At 40.9% G+C, this 17,532-nt stretch overlaps 1 protein-coding gene across 6 annotated transcripts in view; it reads right to left on the bottom strand.

Annotated features, from left to right (window-relative positions):
* The window catches only part of Frmd5 (FERM domain containing), a 362,433-nt gene that overhangs the window by 318,295 nt on the left and 26,606 nt on the right, over positions 1 to 17,532 (bottom strand). For all 6 annotated transcript variants that reach the window (XM_071667828.1, XM_071667829.1, XM_071667832.1 and 3 more), the window contains exon 4: positions 12,534 to 12,710. In XM_071667828.1, the coding sequence (XP_071523929.1) occupies positions 12,534 to 12,710 (177 nt within the window). The remainder of the gene's footprint in view (positions 1 to 12,533; positions 12,711 to 17,532) is intronic.

Below are 17,532 nucleotides of genomic sequence, written 5' to 3'. Positions count from 1 at the left end.
CATACTTGCTGCCTTTATTCATTCCCATCGCCACCTCGCCACACATGAAATAACAACCCCTTCCCACTGCATGCGTGCAAGGTAGCATTACGAAAAGACTACACAGGCCACATTCGTTCACATTCAATCTCTAGCTGTCATGTATAATGCACCGAAACCATAGCTCCCTTTCCACATCCAGGCCCCACAAAACTTTCCATGGTTTACCCCAGATGCTTCACATGCCCTGGTTCAATCCATTGACAGTACGTCGACCCCGGTATACCACATTGTTCCAATTCACTCTATTCCTTGCACGCCTTTCACCCTCCTGCATGTTCAGGCCCCAATCGCTCAAAATCTTATTCACTCCATCTTTCCACCTCCAATTTGGTCTCCCACTTCTCCTTGTTCCCTCCACCTCTGACACATATATCCTCACTCATTCTCTCCATGTGACCAAACCATTTCAAAACAGCCCCTTCTGCTCTCTCAACCACACTCTTTTTATTACCACACATCTTCCTTACCCTTTCAGTACTTACTAGATGAAACTACCTCACACCACATATTGCCCTCAAACATCTCATTTCCAACACATCCACCCTCCTCCACACAACCCTATTTATAGCCCATGTCTCGCAACCATATAACATTGATGGAACCACTATTCCTTCATACATACTCATTTTTGCTTTCTCAGATAATGTTCTTGCCTTCCACACATTTTTCAACGCTACCATTACTTTCACCCCCTCCCCCATCCTGTGACTCACTTCCGCTTCCATGGTTCCATCCGCTGCCAAATCCACTCCCAGATATCTAAAACACTTCACTTCCTACAGTTTTTCTCCATTCAAACTTACCTCTCAATTGAGTTCTCCCTCAACCCTACTGTACCTAATAACCTTGCTCTTATTCACATTTACTCTCAGCTTTCTTTTTTCACACACTTTACCAAACTTAGTCACCAGCATCTGCAATTTCTCACCCGAATCAGCCACCAGCGCTGTATCATCAGCAAACAACAACTGACTCACTTCCCAAGCTCTCTTGTCCACAACAGACTCCATACTCGCCCCTCTCTCCAAAACTCTTGCATTCATCTCCCTAACAACCCCATCCATAAACAAATTAAACAACCATGGTGGATGGAACGAAAAGAAGTGGGAGACCAAATTGGAGGTGGAAGGATGGAGTGAAAAAGATCTTGAGCAATCGGGGCCTGAACATGCAGGAGGGTGAAAGGCGTGCAAGGAATACAGTGAATTGGGATGATGTGGTATACTGGGGTCGACATGCTGTCAATGGATTGAAACAGGGCATGTGAAGTGTCTGGGGTAAACCATGGAAAGTTTTGTGGGGCCTGGATGTGGAAAAGGAGCTGTGGTTTCAGTGCTTTACACATGACAGCTAGAGACTGTGTGTGAACAAATGTGGCCTTTGTTGTGTTTTCTTAGCGCTACCTTGTGTGTGCGCGGGGGGAGGGGGGTGCTGTTTCATGTGTAGCAGAGTGGTGACAGGAATGGATGAAGGGAGCAAGTATGAATATGTACATATGTCTATATGTATACATCTGTGTAAGTATATGTATGTATACATTGAAATGTATAGGTATGTATATGTGCATGTGTGGTTGTTTATGTATATACATGTGTGTGTGGGTGGGTTGGGCCATTCCTTCCTCTGTTTCCATGGGCTACCTTACCAATGAGGGAGATGGCATTTGGGTATAATAAATATTAAAAATATTTTCAAAAAAATCCATCATTTTCCACATTAGCGAGGTAGCATTAAGAAGAGAGGACAGAGCCTAAGAAGGAAAATCTCACTTGGCCCACTTCTCTGTTCCTTCTTTGGGAAAAGTAAAAACTAAAGGGGAGAATTTCCAGCCCCCGTCCCTCCCCTTTTACGACACACAGGAATATGTGGGAAATATTCTTTTTCCCCGATCTCCAAGAAAAAATACTTAGAAAAACAGATGGATTTGTATGTAGCATTTATCGAACTGGAGAAGGCATATGATAAGGTCGATAGAGATGCTTTGTGGAAGGTCTTAAGAGTATATGGTGTGGGAGGTAAGCTGCTAGAAGCAGTGAGAAGTTTTTATCAAAGGCATAAGGTATGTGTATGAGTAGGAAGAGAGGAGAGTGATTGGTTCCCATTGAAGGTCGGTCTCTGGCAAGGGTGTGTGATGTCGCTCATGGTTGTCTAATATGTTTATGGATAGGGTTGTTAGGGAATTAAAGGCAAGCGTTTTGGAGAGGGGCTATTACGCAGTCTGTTGGGACGAGAGGGTCTGAGAAGTGAGTCAGCTGGCGTTCACTGATGATATAGTACTGGTGGCTGAAACAAGTGAGAAACTGCAAAAGTTGGTGAATGAGTCTGGAAAAGTGTGTGAAAGGAGAAAGTTGAGAGTAAATGTGAATAAGAGCAAGGTTATTAGATTCAGTAGGGTTGAGGGACAAGTTACTTGGGATGTAAGTTTAAATGTAGAAAAATTGGAGGAAGTGTAGTGTTTTAGATATCTGGATGTGGACTTTGCAGTGAATGGAACCATGGAAACGGAAGTGAGTCATAGGGTGGGGGAGGGGGCAAAGGTTCTGGGAATGATGAAGAATGTGTGGAAAGAGAGAATGTTATCTCTGAGAGCAAAATGGGAGAATGTTATCTCTGAGAGCAAAAATGGGTATGTCTGAAGGAATAGTTGTTCCAACAATATCATATGTTTGTGAGGCATGGGCTATGATTAGGGTTGTACAGAGGAGGGTGTATGTGTTGGAAATGAAATGTTTGAGGACTATGTGGTGGCAGGTAGTTTGGTCGTGTAAGTAATGAGAGGGAAAGAGAGATGTGTGGTAATAAAAAGAGTGTAGCTGTGAGAGCACAAGAGGGTGTGTTGAAATGGTTTGGACATATGGAAAGAATGAGAGAGGAAGGGTTGACAAAGAGGATATATGTGTCTGATGTGGAGGGAACAAGAAGCAGGAGACTAAATTGGAGGTGGAAGGAAGGAGTGAAAAAGATTTTGAGCGATCAGGGCCTGAACATACAGGAGGGTGAGAGGCATGCAAGGGATAGAGTGAACTGGAATGATGTAGTATACTGGGGTCAACATGCTGTCAATGGACTGAAACAGGGCATGTGAAACATTTGGGGTAAAGTATGGAAAGGTCTGTGGGACCTGAATGTGGATAGGAAGCTGTAGTTTTGGTGCATTTCACATGACAGCTAAAGATTGTGTGAACAAATGTGGTCCTTTTTGTCTGTTTTCCTGGTGCTATTTCTTACCAGACTTGATCACTGTTCCCTGCATCAGCAAGGTAGTGCCAGGATACAGATGAAGAACAGCCCATCCACTCACATACACAAACATAATGCCCATATATGCACATATACATACATATCCATATCGAACATATACACATACATACACATACAGATATATACATGTATACACATGTACATATTCAACATTTCATATTATCTTATACTTGCCAATCCTATGTCAGCAAGGTAGCGCCAGGCATCAGATGAAGAATGGCCCATCCACTCATATACACACCCATATACATAGACACCCATACATGCACATATACATATACATATCAACATATACATATATACATACATACATACATACACATATATATACATACATACACATATATATACATATATACACATATACATATGTGTATATATATGTGCGCGGGGAGGGGGTTGTCATTTCATGTGAGGTAGGGTGGCGACAGAAATTAATAAAGGAAGCAAGTATGACCTATGTACATGTGTATATATGTATATGTCTGTGTATGTATACCTATGTATACGCTGAAATGTATAGGTATGTATATGTGCGTGTGTGGGCGTGTATGTATAAACCTGTGTATGTGGGTGGGATGGGCCATTCTTTCGTCTGTTTCCTTGTACTACGTCGCTAATGCAGGAGACAGCGACAAAGTATAATAAAAAATATAAAAGAAAATACATACATACATACACAGACATACATATATTCACATGTACATATTCATAGTTGCTTGCCTTCATCCATTCCTGGTGCCACCCTGTCCCACAGGAAACAGTATCGCTACCCCCTGCTAAGTACTATCCCTGGGGTCGGGAAGAAGGAATTCTACCTCTGTATTCCCAGCATGATGCAGAAGGCAACTAAAGGGAGCAGGAGCAGGGGACTGGATACCCCCTCTTCCTATATTTCAATTTCTATACAAGGAAACAGAAGAAGGAGTCAGGCAGGAAATGCTCATCCTCCTCGAAGGAACAGATTCGAGTATCTAAATGCATGTGGATGTAACTAAGATGAGAAGAGATGGTATAGATGAAACAAGGCACTAGGGTAAGGGGGAAGAATGCTTTGGAAATGTTTTATGAGTAAGGTCAGGGGTTGGAAAGAGGACAAGAGCTAAGGAAGGGGTAGCACTACTCCTGAAGCTGAAGTTGTGGGAGTGTGACAGAATGTAAAGAAGTGAGTTCTAGAGTGATCTAGAGTGATGTGGGTAAAACTGAAAATGTATGGCAAGAGATGGGTGATTACTACTGCTTATGCACCTGGCCATGAGAAGAAAGATCATGAGGAGCAAGTGTTTGGGGAGAAAGTGAGTAAGTGTGTCAGAACTTTTGATGTAAGACACCATGTATAAGTGATGGGTGATGTAACATGAAGATAAGTAATGTGGCAGTTGTGAGTATAACGGATACATGGGCTACTCAGGGTTATGAATGGAGATGGTGAACAGCTTGTGGAATTGTTTGCTGAAAAAAGGACTGGCGACTGGGAATACCTGATTTAAAATGAAGGATATACACAAGCATATGTATGTGAGTTGGAGACATGGGCAGCGAGCATTATTAGATTACATATTAATTGGCAAATGTGTTACAGAGATACTTTTGGATGTAATGTGCTGAAAAGGGCAGTTGGTGGGAAGTATGACCACTATCTTGTTGAAGTGAGGGTAATGATTTGTAGATTTTTGAAAAAGAAGAAACAATGTCGGGAAGAAGAGAGAGGCAGGTGCGAGTGAGCTTTGAAAGGACACTTTCATGAAGAAATACCAAGATAGACTGTGTGTAGAATGGCAAAAAGGTGAGAGCAAATAAAACGAGGGAAGTAAGCGAAGAATGTAAGGTATTAAGGGAAGCAGTGATGGCATGTGCAAGAGATGCATATGGTATGCAAAAGGTGGGAGGTGGGCTGATTAGAAAGGGTAACGAGTGGTGGGATGAATAAGTAAAGTTGCTAGTGAAAGAGAAAAGAGAGGCATTTGGGTGGTACTTACAAGGAAGGAGTGCAAATGATTGGAAGATGTATAAGAGTGAGCAGCGGGAGGTTAAGGGTAAGGTGCAGGTGTTGAAAGAGATGGCAAATGAGATTTGGGACGAGAAAGTATCAGCATACGTTACAGGGAATAAGATGTTGTGGAAGGAGGTAAATAATGTCTGGAAAACAGGAGAAAAAATGGGAACCTCAGTAAAGAGGCCAAAAGGGGAAGTGATATCTGGTAGTGATGATGTACGAAGATGGAGTGAGTATTTTGAAGAATTTTTAAACATTTGATGACAGATTGAAAGATGTCGGGTGTTTTGGTCAGGGTGGTATGCAAAGTGAGAAACTCATGGAGAGTGGTCTGGTGAAGAAAGAAGAGATGGTAAAAGCCTTGTGGAAGATGAAATGCAGCAATGTGACTGGAATTGATTGTGTTGCAGTCGAACATATTATGAAATGGGATGACTGTGTTGTTAATTGGTTGGTAAGGATATTCATCGCATCTATGGATCATGGTGATGTGCTGGTGTATTGGCGGAATGCATGTATAGTGCCACTGTATAAAGGCAAGGGAGACAAAGGTGAGTGTTCAAACTACAGAGATATAAGTTTGTTGAGTATACATGGTAAGTTGCATGGGAGGGTATTGTTTGAGAAGGCAAAGGCAAGTACACAACACCACATTGGGAAGAAGCAGAATTGCTACAGAAGTGGCAGAGGTTGTGTGAGAGGTGTTAGCTTTAAAGAATGAGGCACATGATGGGGTTAACAAGATTGCTTGTGGAAGGTCTTGAGAATTTATAGTGTGTGAGGAAAGCTGCTAGAAGCAGTGAGAAGTTTTTATCAAGACTGTAAGGCTTGTGTATGAATAGGAAATGAGGAGAGTGAATGGTTTCAAATGAAGGTTGGTCTGCAGCAGGGATGTGATGTCTCCATGGTTATCCAATTTCTTTATGGATGAGTTGTTACTGAAAGCAAATGCAAGAGTCTTGGAGAGAAAAGTGAACATGCACTCTGAGGGGAACAAGAGGACCTGGGAAGTGAGTCAGTTGTTGTTTGCTGATGATACAGCACTGGTGGTAGATTTAAGCGAGAAACTGCAGAAGTTTGTGTTTGAGTTTGGAAAAGCGTGTGAAAGAAAATCGAGTGAATGTGAATAAAGCAAGGTTATTGGGTTCAGTAGGGTTGAGGGACAACTTGAGTGGGGTGAGGTGAGTTGAAGTGTGAGGCAGTGGTAAGCCTTTTACTTCTAATTAGGAGCTGGTGAGCCTTAAATGAGAAAGGTCTACAGCTGTTGCAGAAAACACAGTGCCAAGCATTTTGTATGAGATTGCACAGGGAAAATCTGTTTCACAGTACAAGTGTTAAATGTCCATGGTTATCAATCAGCTTATGATTGTTTTGTGTGGCTTGCAAGTTTGTTACATCTGGTTTTAACAATGTGGATAATCAAGAAGGCGAGACACAGTTTAGGGTGGGGTGCATGACTTGTTTATATAGGTTACTACAGGATTCTTGTTTTTGATTTCATGGTACATAGTTTGTGTGTGGCCATATGTTGAAGTTTGTGGTGTGGGTAGTGATGTGTGTATATGTCATATGTGCTGCCCAGTACAACTGGACAGTCATTTTGTTATACCTGTGTGCTGTTTCCCATCTTAGAAGGGTGGCATCAGGGAGAGACAACTGTGCTTTCTGGTTTAATGCTGTCTAAGCTCCTTCCTATTTTACTATACAGGTACACCGCCGATTTTCAGGCAACTGATGGTTCAGCACCTTCTTTAGTCCCAACAAAATTATGTGAGGGAACTTGAAATTACTGCAGCCACTAGATTAATTTACTGGGCGGCCACAGATGGTAGCATGATAATGGACCAGGCTAAGTTGTTCCATAAAGACCTTAAATTACAACATGAGTGTGACTATAGTGAAGGATGGATTCAAAGATTCAAGAAACGTCATAGAATTTCCATGAATAAAGTGGGAGGAGAAAGATGGTCTGCAAACCACAAAGGAGCTGCCAAGTATGTGGACAAATTTGCGAAACTCGTAGCTGACAAGCACCTCAGTCCTGAGCAGATGTATAACGTATTTCATTTATTTATTCAATTTACATTTAATATCTAATCTAGATTTCTAGCAGTCCATGGTATACTTTAGACACATGAGAGATGTATAATCAGTGGGTTAGAGGTGTGTTGATGAATCATTATTACGTGACCACGGCTGGCCCAGCAAAATGGTTAATTCAGCAAAGCTTTGGAACCAAGACTGCTGGATAATCAATGGTGTACCAGTATTGGGAAAGCAAAAATAAAGGAAGGGACTCTCAGTTCCTCAATTCAGCCACTCTTAACTGCATTCTACAGTAAAGAGGAGATACACAGATAATACTTGTTTTCCCCTAGTGCCAGGGATACACATATCTAATTCCTTTTCTGCACCATTTCTGATCTTCCAAAGTCCATTTTCTTTGATATCAATTATACTGAAGGTGAACTGAAACATGCTTGTAAAGTATCAACTTCCAACACAATGAATGCCAGAAACAAGAAACTAATTTTGTGTTACAGGGAGAGAGTTTTACACTCATGTTGCCCCATCTCTTAACCTTGTACTTAACTAAGTGTACAATAACTTTACTTCCTGTGTCTGTATGAACACACACACACACACACACACACACACACACACACACACACACTTACACACCCTTGACTATGCCAGGTAGTGTCTTACTAGGTTTATGTAGTTCATAAAATCATGGAGAAAATATCAAAACTAGGTTTATGCAGTTCATAAAATCTTGGAGATAATCTTGAGTTTTGTGACTGCAGTAAATGATGAAAAACAATAATTCCCTATAATGTAAAGATTGAATTCAAGCACTTACTTTGTCAAAAATGTGCACATTTTTATTTCATCATTCACATTCATACGATATTGATTTAAGTTTATACAACTTACTAGCTCATTCATATATAATCCTAATTTATGTCTGAAAAAATGATAAGAATGTTTCACACTACTACACCAGTCAAGTGAGACATACACCTATCACCCTTTCATCCAAATTTACAAATTTCATCCCCACATCCCATCAGCATTTATTCCCATAATATCCTTGTCTTTAAGACACCTATATTTGGTCATTTTCTTAGCTTAATCCTTTCCCTTATATATTCCTCCACTTTTCATAGGCCTTTACTGACTTATCCACAATGTTCTCCATTGATGTATTTTTTTTTTTTTTTTTTGCTTTGTCGCTGTCTCCCGCATTTGCGAGGTAGCGCAAGGAAACAGATGAAAGAAATGGCCCAACCCACCCCTTTACACATGTATATACATACGTCCACACACGCAAATATACATACCTACACAGCTTTCCATGGTTTACCCCAGATGCTTCACATACCCTGATTCAATCCACGGACAGCAAGTCAACCCCGGTATACCACATCGATCCAATTCACTCTATTCCTTGCCCTCCTTTCACCCTCCTGCATGTTCAGGCCCCGATCACACAAAATCTTTTTCACTCCATCTTTCCACCTCCAATTTGGTCTCCCTCTTCTCGTTCCATCCACCTCTGACACATATATCCTCTTGGTCAATCTTTCCTCACTCATTCTCTCCATGTGCCCAAACCATTTCAAAACACCCTCTTCTGCTCTCTCAACCACGCTCTTTTTATTTCCACACATCTCTCTTACCCTTACGTTACTTACTCGATCAAACCACCTCACACCACACATTGTCCTCAAACATCTCATTTCCAGCACATCCATCCTCCTGCGCACAACTCTATCCATAGCCCACGCCTCGCAACCATACAACATTGTTGGAACCACTATTCCTTCAAACATACCCATTTTTGCTTTCCGAGATAATGTTCTCGACTTCCACACATTCTTCAAGGCTCCCAGGATTTTCACCCCCTCCCCCACCCTATGATCCACTTCCGCTTCCATGGTTCCATCCACCGCCAGATCCACCCCAAGATATCTAAAACACTTTACTTCCTCCAGTTTTTCTACATTCAAACTTACCTCCCAATTGACTTGACCCTCAACCCTACTGTACCTAATAACCTTGCTCTTATTCACATTTACTCTTAACTTTCTTCTTTCACACACTTTACCAAACTCAGTCACCAGCTTCTGCAGTTTCTCACATGAATCAGCCACCAGCGCTGTATCATCAGCGAACAACAACTGACTCACTCCCCAAGCTCTCTCATCCACAACAGACTTCATACTTGCCCCTCTTTCCAAAACTCTTGCATTCACCTCCCTAACAACCCCATCCATAAACAAATTAAACAACCATGGAGACATCACACACCCCTGCTGCAAACCTACATTCACTGAGAACCAATCACTTTCCTCTCTTCCTACATGTACACATGCCTTACATCCTCGATAAAACTTTTCACTGCTTCTAACAACTTGCCTCCCACACCATATATTCTTAATACCTTCCACAGAGCATCTCTATCAACTCTATCATATGCCTTCTCCAGATCCATAAATGCTACATACAAATCCATTTGCTTTTCTAAGTATTTCTCACATACATTCTTCAAAGCAAACACCTGATCCACACATCCTCTACCACTTCTGAAACCACACTGCTCTTCCCCATTCTGATGCTCTGTACATGCCTTCACGGGGGAGCGGGGGCCAGAAATCCTCTCCTCATTGTATTTTCTAACTTTCTAAAATGGGAAACAGTAGAAGGAGTCACGCGGGGAGTGCTCATCCTCCTCGAAGGCTCAGACTGGGGTGTCTAAATGTGTGTGGATGTAACCAAGATGTGAAAAAAAGGAGAGATAAGTAGTATGTTTGAGGAAAGGAACCTGGATGTTTTGGCTCTGAGTCAAATGAAGCTCAAGGGTAAAGGGGAAGAGTGGTTTGGGAATGTCTTGGGAGTAAAGTCAGGGGGTAGTGAGAGGACAAGAGCAAGGGAAGGAGTAGCAGTACTCCTGAAACAGGAGTTGTGGGAGTATGTGATAGAATGTAAGAAAGTAAATTCTCGATTAATATGGGTAAAACTGAAAGCTGATGGAGAGAGATGGGTGATTATTGGTGCATATGCACCTGGGCATGAGAAGAAAGATCATGAGAGGCAAGTGTTTTGGGAGCAGCTGAATGAGTGTGTTGGTGGTTTTGATGCACGAGACCGGGTGATAGTGATGGGTGATTTGAATGCAAAGGTGAGTAATGTGGCAGTTGAGGGAATAATTGGTATACATGGGGTGTTCAGTGTTGTAAATGGAAATGGTGAAGAGCTTGTAGATTTATGTGCTGAAAAAGGACTGGCGATTGGGAATACCTGGTTTAAAAAGCGAGATATACATAAGTATACGTATGTAAGTAGGAGAGATGGCCAGAGAGCGTTATTGGATTACGTGTTAATTGACAGGCGCGCGAAAGAGAGACTTTTGGATGTTAATGTGCTGAGAGGTGCAACTGGAGGGATGTCTGATCATTATCTTGTGGAGGCGAAGGTGAAGATTTGTATGGGTTTTCAGAAAAGAAGAGTGAATGTTGGGGTGAAGAGGGTGGTGAGAGTAAGTGAGCTTGGGAAGGAGACTTGTGTGAGGAAGTACCAGGAGAGACTGAGTACAGAATGGAAAAAGGTGAGAACAATGGAAGTAAGGGGAGTGGGGGAGGAATGGGATGTATTTAGGGAATCAGTGATGGATTGCACAAAAGATGCTTGTGGCATGAGAAGAGTGGGAGGTGGGTTGATTAGAAAGGGTAGTGAGTGGTGGGATGAAGAAGTAAGATTATTAGTGAAAGAGAAGAGAGAGGCATTTGGACGATTTTTGCAGGGAAAAAATGAAATTGAGTGGGAGATGTATAAAAGAAAGAGGCAGGAGGTCAAGAGAAAGGTGCAAGAGGTGAAAAAGAGGGCAAATGAAAGTTGGGGTGAGAGAGTATCATTAAATTTTAGGGAGAATAAAAAGATGTTCTGGAAGGAGGTAAATAAAGTGCGTAAGACAAGGGAGCAAATGGGAACTTCAGTGAAGGGCGCAAATGGGGAGGTGATAACAAGTAGTGGTGATGTGAGAAGGAGATGGAGTGAGTATTTTGAAGGTTTGTTTAATGTGTTTGATGATAGAGTGGGAGATATAGGGTGTTTTGGTCGAGGTGGTGTGCAAAGTGAGAGGGTTAGGGAAAATGATTTGGTAAACAGAGAAGAGGTAGTAAAAGCTTTGCGGAAGATGAAAGCCGGCAAGGCAGCAGGTTTGGATGGTATTGCAGTAGAATTTATCAAAAAAGGGGGTGACTGTATTATTGACTGGTTGGTAAGGTTATTTAATGTATGTATGACTCATGGTGAGGTGCCTGAGGATTGGCGGAATGCGTGCATAGTGCCATTGTACAAAGGCAAAGGGGATAAGAGTGAGTGCTCAAATCACAGAGGTATAAGTTTGTTGAGTATTCCTGGTAAATTATATGGGAGGGTATTAATTGATGTATCATGTTCCATAAATCTTTCTAATGTGTTCTTCACACTATATCTTTCTCATCCATCAATTTGTAATTATAATTCTAAATGGATCATCCCATATACCTTATTTTCTCAAACTGTATATCTTTCTTACATTCTTTTTTTACTACTACTGCTACTATAATGCATATTGGATAATCCCCATAATATTCCATAACAAAAAAAAATTAGTCTAAAAGTCTGCCATTAATTGTTTCAATGCTATACAGTCACATGGCTAGTGCTTGCCACCACAACTTCAATTATGTTCAACTTTTGATTATATCTATGTAAACGTAAATGGATATCTCATCTATGTTGCTAATTAATGAAGGGCAATTGGGTGAAATGCCAACCACAAGACTTCCGTGTGACTACCTACCTACCTATCTGTGTATGGTCAACTATGATATTAGTACATTTTCATCATAACAGCCTATGCCTGATAAAACTGAAGTAAATGGATAAGAAAGCAATCATCTTCCAATAATCTTAGCCAAATTCTTTCCTAACAGTTCTTTCAGCATAATTCCTGATGGCTTTTAATTCATTTCTTTTCACTGTTAATCCTTCCAGCCATCACCTAAGTTGACACATCAAGCAATAACCCTAATCTACAACATCTGATACACTTCTTGTAGCTCTGAATTATCTAGTTTTTTATGCAAATACAAATTCCTTGCCAGAATTCATCACAGCATTTATAATACCTTGGTTAAAAAGTGTAAGTAAAATAATTCCTTGATGCAAGAATGTGCTCTCTAACCTTGAACAATGTAAGCAGCAAGCATAGCAGCATCAGCCTGAGAACAGTATAGCCTTCCATGTAAAAGATCTCGTCGAAGCTGAAGAAAGAGTTGATACCGAGTGATCTCCTCTTGAAGTCTGAGAGGATCCGCAGGATAGAACTTGACACGAAAACAAAAGAGGATTGGTGATAAATCTGTAAGGGAAAAATCATCAGAAATGGTTGTGGAGAGGTGAAAAGCTTATTATATCATAATGCTGATATGGATTAAAAATAATCTTGGTGTCTAGAAAGAGAAATAACAGAATTAAAGAGTAAATGCTGCATTATGAAAGAGTGATCAGTAAAGCAGAATACACAGGAATCATGCAATGTGGACTTGGGGAAAGAAGAGATAAGAAAAGGAAGATTACATTATTTACGAGTGAGGTTAATCAAAATTAGTATTGAGGATAGTTCAATCAAATTCAGGGGACAAAATAAGATAGTGTAATAGAGTTAGCAGAAATATGGAGACACAAAATGTTTGGAAGAGGTACTGCATACAAGAAACCTCAACATAATGGAAAATGGAACAGAGAATACAGAAAGAGTTAGACACAATATCTACCATCCACTTATAAATAATTGGCCAAGACTATCATCTTTAAACATTTGGGTATGGAGAAAATTCCTCCACTGTACAAGAAAACTCATCCACCTGGTAATAAAATAAACAGTAAACTTTTCTTATAATCATTCTTACTATCTTTTTTCATACATATTCGCCTTTTCCCGCATTAGCGAGGTAGCGTTAAGAACAGGAATGAGCCTTGGAGGAATATCCTCACTTGGCCCCCTTCTCTGTTCCTTCTTTTGGAAAACTAAAAAAAAATGGAGGGGAGGATCATCATTATTATTATTGCTATTATTATACACTGTGACAAATTTTTCCTGGGTAAAGTGTTATTTTCTAATTGATTATGTCTAAAAAGTATAGAGAATGTCTATTACTCCCTTGAAACTTAGCTTTTGTGATCAGGACAGTGACATTTTGAAATTTACCTATTTTTCAGAACATTCCAGTGATGAGTAGCCGATGAAGAACTTTTTAGAAGTTTCCCGGAATATAAGCAGCAGTCAGAGGGGGAGAAAGACAGTGTAGATCCAGATTACAATTTCAGAGTTGCAGTTGAGGAGAGAAAAACCCATACTACCAAAATCAAAAAGACCTCAACGACCTGATCAGAGACCTTGGTCTCACAAAGTCCAGTGCCAAGCTTTTGACCGTCTAGGCTCAGCAATGGAACTTGTTGGATGAAAGTGTGCAATTCACAGATCAAAGGAAGCATCACCTACGTTTTTCTAGCTTCTTCATCTATCAAAATGGGCTCTGCTTTTGCCACAATGTAACAAGTCTGTTCAAGGCAATAGGAATCACCTCTTTATTGACAACTCATCCAAGCCTTGCTGCTCCATAATGGGAGCAAGTATTGGCCTCTTTCCCTGCTCACTTGGTGCACCTCAAAGAAGAATACAACTGTGTCAAAACCTTGTTAGATGCCAAATTCTCTGTGGGGATGAACATCAAGTGGAAGCCAATGGTGGACCCCCAAGGTGTTGATGCCACCACAGCGCATAAAATTACGCCTTATGAAACAATCTGTCGTAGCTCTAGACAAGGAGTCTGCAGCCATCAGATATCTTTCAGACTTCTTCTCTAAGATGTCTCTGGCAAAATTAAAAGCCAATGTCTTCACCAGACCACAGACAAAGAAAATTCTGGAGTGCAAGGAATTCCAAAAGAAACTCACTAGGAAGGAGAAAGCAGCTTGGTACAGCTTTGTTGCACTGGTTTGAGGCTTTCTGGCCAATCACAAGGCAGAAAACTATTTGGAGCTGGTTGAGACTATGATGAACTCCAGCAAAATGGGTTGCAGGATATCCCTCAAATTCCATATCCTTGATGCTCATCTTGATAGATTCAAAGAGAACATGGAAGTGTACTCGAAGGAGCAAAGCAAGTGCTTCCACCAGGATGTACTGAACTATGAATGCTACTACTAAGGAAGGTATAACAAGAACATGATAGGAGATTATATTTGTGGTTGGATTCATGAAAGCGATTTACGGTACAATCATAAATCTCAAAAAACTACTCATTTCTCCATCTCTTGTGATCACTTTTGTTTAAAATCATTGTAAACACATGTTAATTTTGATTTATATGTTGTTTTTCTGACTTTAAGTGAATGAAAATGTGCAAATTCCCTTGTTGCCCAATTGGAAATAGGTAAATTTCATAACATCAATGTCCTGGTCACAAAAGCAGCCTGAAGGGAATAATAGCCCTTTTCTCTACTTTTTATGCATAAGCAACTAGGGAATTACACTTAATACCCAAGAAAGGGTAGAGTGGTGGGATGAAGAAGTAAGATTGTTGCCAAAAGAGAAGACAGAGGCATTTGGATGATTTTTGCAGGGAAGTAGTGCGAATGAGTGGGAGATGTATAAAAGAAAGAGGCAGGGGGACAAGACAAGGTGCAAGAGGTGAAAAAGAGGGCAAATGAGAGTTGGGGTGAGAGAGTATCTTTAAATTTTAGGGAGGATAAAGAGATGTTTTGCAAGGAGGTAAATAAAGTGCGTAAGACAAGAGAACAAATGGGAACATCAGTGAAGGGGCTAATGGGGAGGTAATAACAAGTAGTGATGATGAGAAGATGGAGTGAGTATTTTGAAGGTTTGATGAATGTGTTTGATGATCGAATGGCAGATAAAGGGTGTTTCAGTCGAAGTGGTGTGCGAAGTGAGATGGTAAGGGAGAATGGTTTGGTAAACAGAGAAGAGGTAGTGAAAACTTTGTGGAAGATGAAAGCTGGCGAAGCAGCGAGTTTGTATAGTATTGCAGTGGAATTTATCAAAAGAGAGGGTGACTGTGTTGTTGACTGGTTGGTAAGGATATTCAATGTATGCATGGTTCATGGTGAAGTGCCTAAGGATTGGCAGAATGCATGCATAGTGCCATTGTACAAAGGCAAAGGGGATAAAGGTGAGTGTTCAAATTACAGAGGCTTTAGTTTGTTGAGTATTCCTTGGAAATGATATGGGAGGGTACTGATTGAGAGGGTAAAGGCATGTACAGAGCATCAAATTGGGGAAGAGCAGTGTGGTTTCAGAAGTGGTAGAGAATGTGTGGATCAGGTGTTTGCTTTGAAAAATGTATGTGAGAAATACTTAGAAAAACAAATGGATTTTATTGTAGCATTTATGGATCTGGAGAGGGCATAGGATAGAATTGATAAAGATGTTCTGTGGAAGGTATTAAGAGCATATGGAGCGGAAGGTAAGTTGCTACAAACAGCGAAAAGTTTTTATTAAGGATGTAAGGCATGTGTATGAGTAGGAAGAGATGAGAGTGATTGGCTCTCAGGGAATGTCGGCTTGTGGCAAAGGTGCCTGATGTCTCGATGGTTGTTTAATTTGTCTATGGTTGGGGTTGTTCGGGAGGTGAATACAAGAGCTTTGGAGAGAGGGGCAAGTATGCAGTCTGTTGTGGATGAGAGGGCTTGGGAAGTGAGTCAGTTTTTGTTTACTGATGATACAGCGCTGGTGGCTGATTTGGATGAGAAACTGCAGAAGTTGGTGACTGAGTTTGGTAAAGCGTGTGAAAGAAGAAAGCTGAGAGTAAATGTGAATAAGAGCAAGGTTATTAGGTTCAGTAGGGTTGAGGGACAAATTAATTGGGAGGTAAGTTTGAATGGAGAAAAACTGGAGGAACTGAAGTGTTTTAGATATCTGGGAGTGGATTTGGCAGCGGATGAAACCAAGGAAACAGAAGTGAGTCACAGGGTGGGGGAGGGGGCGAAGGTCCTGGGAACATTGAAGAATGTGTGGAAGATGAGAACATTATCTCAATGGATTGACCCAGGGCATGTGAAGCATCTGGGGTAAACCATGGAAAGTTTTGTTGGGCCTGGATGTGGAAAGGGAGCTGTAGTTTCGGTGCATTACACATGACAGCTAGAGACTGAGTGTGAACGAATATGGCCTTTGTTGTCTTTTCCTAGCACTACCTCGTGTGTGCACAGGGGGAGGGGGGGTACTATTTCATGTGTGGTGGGGTGGCAATAGAAATGGATGAAGGCAGCAAGTATGAATACGTACATGTGCATATATGTATATGTCTGTGTATGTATATGTTGTATATTTTGAAATGTGTATGTTTATGTGTGTGTGTGTATGTTTTTTTTTTCCATGCTATTTGACATTTCTCGCATTAGCAAGGTAGCGTTAAGAACAGAGGACTGAGCCTTTGAGGGAATATCCTCACTTGGCCCACTCCTCTGTTCCTTCTTTAGGAAAACTAAAAACGAGAGGGGAGGATTTCCAGCCCCCGCTCCCTTCCCCTTTAGTCGCCTTTGATGACATGCAGGGAATACATGGGAAGTATTCTTTCTCCCCTATCCCCAGGGATATGTATGTATTTGTTTATGTATATACATATGTAGGTGGGTGGGTTGGGGCATTCTTTCGTACGTTTCCTTGCACTACCTTGCTAACGTGGGAGATAGCGACTAAGTATAATAATAATAATAACAATATTAATAATAATAATAATGATAGTAATAATAGCAATAACAACTCAAGAACAAAAATTGTGGGATACAGTGAATTATTATACTTGATTGCTATTTTCTGCATTAGTGAGGCAGTGCCAGGAAACAAAGACCCATCCGCTCATATACAAAAACATATATACAAACATGTACACATACATATCAGCATAATCATACATACATACATGCAAATACATATACATATATACACACATACATATTCCTGAAAGTTAAGTTAGAAAGTTAAAATACAAGGAGGGGAGGGTTTCTAGCCCCCAACTCCTGTCCCTTTTAGTCGCTTTCTATGACACATGAGGAATGCGTAGGAAGTATTCTTTCTCCCCTATCCCCAGGGGAGTCACACAGGGAGTGCTTATCCTCCTCGAAGGCTCAGATTGGGGTGTCTAAATGTGTGTGGATGT

The sequence above is a fragment of the Panulirus ornatus genome, chromosome 12, assembly GCF_036320965.1.
Source record: "Panulirus ornatus isolate Po-2019 chromosome 12, ASM3632096v1, whole genome shotgun sequence".
Lineage (NCBI taxonomy): Eukaryota > Metazoa > Arthropoda > Malacostraca > Decapoda > Palinuridae > Panulirus > Panulirus ornatus.
This window is presented reverse-complemented; position numbering and strand designations above follow the sequence as displayed.